Raw genomic sequence first — 6,528 nt, 5'->3', positions numbered from 1 at the left:
GTCGCAATGCCAGGCAGGGCACGTCGCGGAATGCACTGGACGGGAACCGAGTGGGCGCTCCGTCACCGGGGCAACAGGCAAGGGCCAGGGTGCTGCGCCACGGACCCGTCCCCAGTGGGGTTGTGCACCGCTTCAGGATGGACACCTCGCGGTGCTTTACCTGCGCTTTGCTCCTGTGCCTGCTTTTCGCCAAGGAGTGTCTACAGTTCGCCTCGGCGCAAGACATCCTCGGTGAGTCACCTTTTCTTCCTTCCGTCCCGCAGTGCCGGGTAAAGGGTGGTTCTCAAGCTCTTTTCACTGCTGGCTTGCTATTAATATTAACTATTGGTGACGTGGAAGATACGCAGCCTCATTGAAAAGAATGCAGGCCAATCTGAATGCGCGACAAGGTGCTGCAACGTTGCGTGGCTAAGCTTCTGTGCCAGTCCTGGAATCACAAAGGTCTAGAGATCGAGATCCATAGTTGCCGTCAGATTCCATATGCTTGGTTGAGCAGAGGCTGCCACAGAAGCTACTGTCTACTATCCAAAGTGAGCTCTAGTTAAAAGCGTCGTTCGTTGTGTATATATTTGGCAAAGAATGTTCCCTGTAGTGATTCAGAATATGTTCCGAACGATGGCAATACCGAAGGATTCCTCTGGAAATAAAGAATGAGGAACGAGCAACAGTTCTGACGCTGCAAGATGGACGCCGTTACCTTCCTTTTACCGGGATTCACCGCGTCGAACCAGTCTTGCACAGCCACAGCAGCAAAGTATCTGTGAAACAGCAACAACGTACGTGTATCAGCAAGCTCGGCCAAGGGAAGAAAACGCTGCCAACCAGTGGTGCGGCCATGGCGCGCTCTTACTGCAGCAGGTAGCAGTAAAAATGTGTGCAGCAGGAGCAATCCACTCAGAAAGGGGCGGCGTCGAGGGAAAACTATAATAGTCTGCCATGGATCGGACAGCTTTATGTCTGAAATCACTAGATTAAAGAAAGCAATGGCGAAATGGGAAAACGAAACATGTTAAGGAGCCCGTGTTTATACGGTACGTCTGGTGAAAAACCATTCGCAAAAATACGCTTCTTCCGGGCCCGTAGCCAGGATTTGCTTTTGGGTCAGGAGACCGAGATAGGCGCGTACGTTTCCATTTTTACGGCCGATTTGTTCGAACTATTTCCAGGTTAGCTGTCGATAGCGATGCCCATTTCCACTGCGCGCCCTGCTTCTTCCAACCCACCGCGAGGTTCGATCGGGCGCTAAATAGGACCATGGAAGCATCCGCATGTTTCTGTCTTGCGTAGTGCATGCCGGATAGTGCAAGGATTTGTGCGGACGTGGCTCTGCAGGCCAGGTTTTGCAAAACTTTTTGCATTTTTCTTTTGTTTTTTTTGCATTTTGAGAACAAAAAAATAGATGAGCATTTGAGAGAGGGCGAATGCCCTTATATTTTGAAGGTGCAACCCCACGGAAAACGACACGAATGCAGAAAAGACAAGCACGGCCTGTCTTCCCATCCTCCTTGCCTTCATACTGTCCTACCTGCTGTTCACTGCATCAGAACGAGCCAACATCGACCAGCCCGGCCCTCCATCTTCGATGTCGTGTGTTTGGAAAGAGAAGAAACATTACAAAGTGGGGATATTTCAACAAAACACAAGCGTACCTCTGCATGCAACTCTTGGGGCATATAGCAAACGATTCATCTCGGCGATTAAGCGATCTCTAAGCCACCGATGAGACAAAGAAATGCACAGTGATATTTTTGGTTATTATAAATTTTTCATCGCGAAGAGACGCCTTTTGGGATCGTGATTAGGCAGTAAAGAATCACACCGCCGTTTGCTTTCGCTGGTAGTTTCACAAATATATCAGCGACTTAGTTTCCGGCCGTTGGAAACTTGCGTGCTGCCCAGCCACAGCACCCATAGTAGTAGTGAATCGCTATGGTTTATGAAATGGCCTGCCTTAGCACACCGTACAGGGTGCGAAACGAATGCCTACCAGGTCTACGCTTTACGACCGAGACCTAGGTGTTAAATTCAACTGTGCAAGTTGCCTATTACCAGGAAGCGTACTTTTATGCCGGTGTGACTTTTTATAGTACAAGGTGGATCCAGGTGACTTTCTGTAATGCCGTCAAGTAGTGTCCACGTTAGAGCTAATAAGAATGAATGCGTACTACACATTCGGCCCTTTGTATACTCGTAGAGAGGTCTTTCAAGTGTCGTTAGCTGCTGAAACCTTGAAGTGCTTTAATTTTAAGGTCATTGGCCACTTTATTTGTTACATGTTGTTTGAAACGGTCTGACTCACAGAAGCTCTGCCTAAAGTTTGCTGTTTTTGCGGCTAGTTTGCTGTACTTGTGGGACTGCACGTTAAGAGTTTCTCACATAATTATCCTTTCCTCCTCTCTTGCGTAATCAGTAGCCCTGAGCGTTAATGCCAGGGTTATTTTCATGTATTAAATGGAGAAATTCGCGATCAAGTTGCCAGTACCGTTGTTTATTTTTCATATATTCATTAATGTGCTTACGCTGATCAACGCCAAGTTTTGAACCTCAGTCCTTAACGATAGTCTGTATTGACGCAAGTAACTGTTCATCTTGATCTACGTGGCTCTGAACTGAATTTTTGAAATTAAATATGCCGTAAAATGTGTCAGAACTGACACAGAACAAGTGTTGTCCCGTTCTGCGGCACTGCTGACAGTGAAAATCTGTCAGTGTATTTTCACTTTCATAAGAGCTTGATTACCTGAAGCACACACTTTTCTGTACAACATTTAGCGTACAGAAAAGTACTTTCAAGCGCAAGTTCCTTTACAACATTTACTGTGGTGGTGAAAAGAACTAATCAGACTGCAAACACCTTTGGATGGTCATAAATTCTGCGCAGGCTCACCAATTTGCTGGACACAAATGTAACGTTCGTTCAGCGATTCGGTGTGTTCTACAGTCACTTGTACTTCGTTATTTTTGACAGGTTCTTTGATTCTATGGTTATATGTTTCATTACATGTGTCGCATAAGCGGAGTACAATCGCAGCGAAACCTCGAGTTATGCGACAAAAACATCTTGCTCTGATACCCGAGGCCCCGATTCACTATATTTGATGGAGCATTTACACCTGTCAATGCTTTATTGTGGAGACTTGAAGCTCAGTAAACATTTTTTAAAGGGTTAAGTGAGTAACATCTATTGCTCATTGCGATGTCCGTGTTATCTTTCTTTTAAAACGGTGCAGCTTATATCAAGCACAAATGTCGATATAAGTACGCTGACAACGTTAAGGTAGCATGGAGCCTACAGTACACAATGGAGTCTTTTCCAAAAGTAACTAGACAACGTGGTTTGCTTTTCACCTGTGCAGTGAGGTCCTTAGTGCAGCCCTATAGACCAAAAGTTCTCCAAAGGTGAGGACAAGGGTTCTCCTAACCTTACGCAGATTTTTGGGGCCAGCCTGAATGCTGAGAAGTAGGAAGACACACAGAACACATTGCTAACTTTCAAATTTAATGAAAAAAATGCAAAAATTACAGTCATATATACCGATTTTTTTAATTGTTTATAAATAAATTTTTAGTGTTCTGTGTGTCTCCCTACGTCCCAATGTTCAAGCTGGCTCAAAATGAAGCCACACGAACTAGCCCGGCAAATTGCCATTCCGCTTACACAGATTCAGAGCTTCAAGGTTAACTCCGAGGGTTTGTCCAACACTTTGTTTTAATGATTCCATCACATTCTTTACATAGTCCGCTGTCTCCGGCACAAGCAACCTTGTTTCACAATACCGACTAAGACTAATTTAAAACAACGAAAACAACAAAGCGAAACCAAAAGTTCGTTCACGGCCAGGGACGATGCTCTGGTTGACGCAGCGATGACGTCGCAGACATTATTGGAAAAAAAAACATTCGTATGCGCGCTGAATGACTGAGATAACGACTGAAAATGATGACTTGGTCTAGAAAATGTTTAGGTTTATGGGGGTTTAATGTCCCAAAGCGACTCGGGCTATGAGAGACGCCGTAGTGAAGGGCTCCGGAAATTTCGACCACCTGGGGTTCTTTAACGTGCACTGACATCGCACAGTACACGGGCCTCTAGAATTTCGCTTCCATCGAAATTCGACCGCCGCGGCCGGGATCGAACCCGCGTCTTTCGGGCCAGCAGCCGAGCGCCATAACCACTCAGCCACTGCTGCGGCTAGGGTCTATAAAATGCCTATGACTACTTAATGCCAGCGCGGGGAACGGGCAGCAACCTGCTATTAACGTTTGTTACGTCGCAAACGAAGGGTTGCCAACAGAAATCAATTGAACCGTGGGGCACATTCATAGAGTATTCCAAAGTAAACAACAATATGCGTCTGTAAACCAATGATATCTGTACGGAACTATGAGATTCGAAAAAATTATTATTTTGAATAGTAAATCGACATCGCTCTCTCCTTTCTTTTTTTGCGTCCAGAAAGTTTTCTGAATCAAGAGCGTTGTTTTCGCGCGCAGGCGCTTGCTGGTGCCGATCACGGAAAACCTCCGCCAGCTAATGCAACGAGGAGCAGATACAAGGAACGCAAGCAGCTATTCAGAAAGAAAGAACTAATCTTCGAGATTGTTTCCGAACACCTAGCTTCGCCCCCTCCCTTTCGCTGCAATCAGATGGAGCAGGCTGCCATCGAGGGGGAGCTAAGAAAAAAAAAAGCAGAGAGGTGCTGCGGAGAGCTGCTGCTCGGCAGTCGAGGCGGCGCGCGTGCCGACTGAAGCATGGCCGCGACGGTCTTCCGAGCATGACGCTTGTGCGCTGCCGCAAGCACGCACGCAGCCCAACGCGCGGGCCCCGGCAGAGGCTCCTTCTCAAGGTCAGGGCACCTGAAGGACGGCCGGGCTGCAGCTGTGTTAATGTTAGATCGATGAGCACGCGACTACCCGTTGCTCTCTTTCTTTAGCGTACAGGTATCGAAAAGTGATACTAACGCTTATTGAGCCGGACAAGTGCGGAAGAAAGAATAAATTCAATGTCTTGGGGACATCATTTCTTTTAGATGATGTGGGCGTGACGTCACGGGCACAATCTCTGAGTGTTGCTTCCACAGTGTATACTACAGAAGGCGGCGGTAAGCGGATTAGAAAAAAGCGCAGGTTTGCACCGCGGTACGTGTTCCAGACATGGCGGCCACTATGTATTTTAGTTATTGCTGCAATTTTTCTGCCTGATAGCGTTTATTTGCAGAGTGTGCGTAGTCGCGCGAACAAGGCTTGTGTGAGCAGGCTTATCTATGCATTTGCAATGCTTCACTAGCAATAAACATATCTTGTCCCTGTACTCATCATCATCAGCATCTGCAGTAGGGTGGAAAGCTGGGTAAGTTCGATGGGATTCATCTTCGAAGAAGCGCTGCAACACGGTCAGACAGAAGGAGGACGACGTAGCGCTCGTATCATATAGATATGTGATCGTATTTCAAGCGCATTTCATTTTTTTTTTCGTAAAAACCCGAAGGCATTCGTAAGGGGGGAGCCAAATAAAGATTTTTGTCACATAGTCGTAGTTGAGTGCACCACAGAACAAAGGCTGGCTTCCAAGTAACCTCCAATTATTCCCACTTTATGCGAGCCGTGGCCATATTATACAAACAAATTTCCTCGGCCCTTCATTCCATCCGGTTCTCTGACACCACCGGTTATGTCTCCTTCTCTTCGTACCTACTCTGACAGCGTAGTAGACCACCGGTAGCGAGTTCTGCGTATCACATCTCCCGACCCACGTCGATGCATATGTATTAGGGTATTATGTGGATGGATCTTGTGTGGACCACCGTTGTGCAAACGGGATTTAAATAAAGTGTACGTAAATTTTGTGGTCATTATTATGCTTTTAGAGATGTGTGCGTGAACACATCTGGAAGGATGTGTTCCTGGAAGGATCTATGTAGTGAATTCAGAAGGCCTATAGACAGGGTTAGTAGCTACATTACGAAGTGTGCGCGTATAAAATACACGTTGAGATGTGCAGCTACTAGATAATAGATCAAGGGATGAAATTTGCCCGAAAAGAACTCAGCTCCCTTTCGCATCCCGCAAAAAAAAAAAAAAAAACAGGAAATTTTCTGGCGCTGAAGACAGTTTCCGTTTTATTGGACACTGGAGGCAGATTGGCTTGTGTTGGTAGATTACCGCATTGTAATTACTGCTTTGACTGAAAACAAGGCTTTAAAAAAATGAATTACAGGTATCGCGGCCACCGGCCATTTTCACAAAATGCGATGACGTCAACATATTTTTACGCGGCTCTCTGAGGCTAGGATACACCCTCCTTCATTTCTAAAAAGTGGTCACGGAGTCCTTTCCGGAAAACGCGTTTTTTCTCCCGAACAGAGATCATGTTAAGCACAAAGAGCCAAACAGTGTATTTTTACTAAGAACAAAACTTGGGCGAATTTTTCTGCAGTGTCCTTATAGAGTTTTATGTCCAGGAGGCCGTTCGTGTAATATTCCACACGTCGGAACACCTCTCCAAAAAAGACCGAAGACCGGCTTCTC

At 46.2% G+C, this 6,528-nt stretch overlaps 1 protein-coding gene across 1 annotated transcript in view; it reads left to right on the top strand.

The window, feature by feature from the left end:
- The window catches only part of LOC144098610 (uncharacterized), a 46,715-nt gene continuing 40,187 nt past the window's right edge, over positions 1-6,528 (top strand). The window contains exon 1 of the mRNA XM_077631390.1: positions 1-231. Within this exon, the coding sequence (XP_077487516.1) occupies positions 138-231 (94 nt within the window). The 5' untranslated portion in view covers positions 1-137. The remainder of the gene's footprint in view (positions 232-6,528) is intronic.

The sequence above is a fragment of the Amblyomma americanum genome, chromosome 7 (assembly GCF_052857255.1).
Source record: "Amblyomma americanum isolate KBUSLIRL-KWMA chromosome 7, ASM5285725v1, whole genome shotgun sequence".
Taxonomy (NCBI): Eukaryota; Metazoa; Arthropoda; class Arachnida; order Ixodida; family Ixodidae; genus Amblyomma; species Amblyomma americanum.
This window is presented reverse-complemented; position numbering and strand designations above follow the sequence as displayed.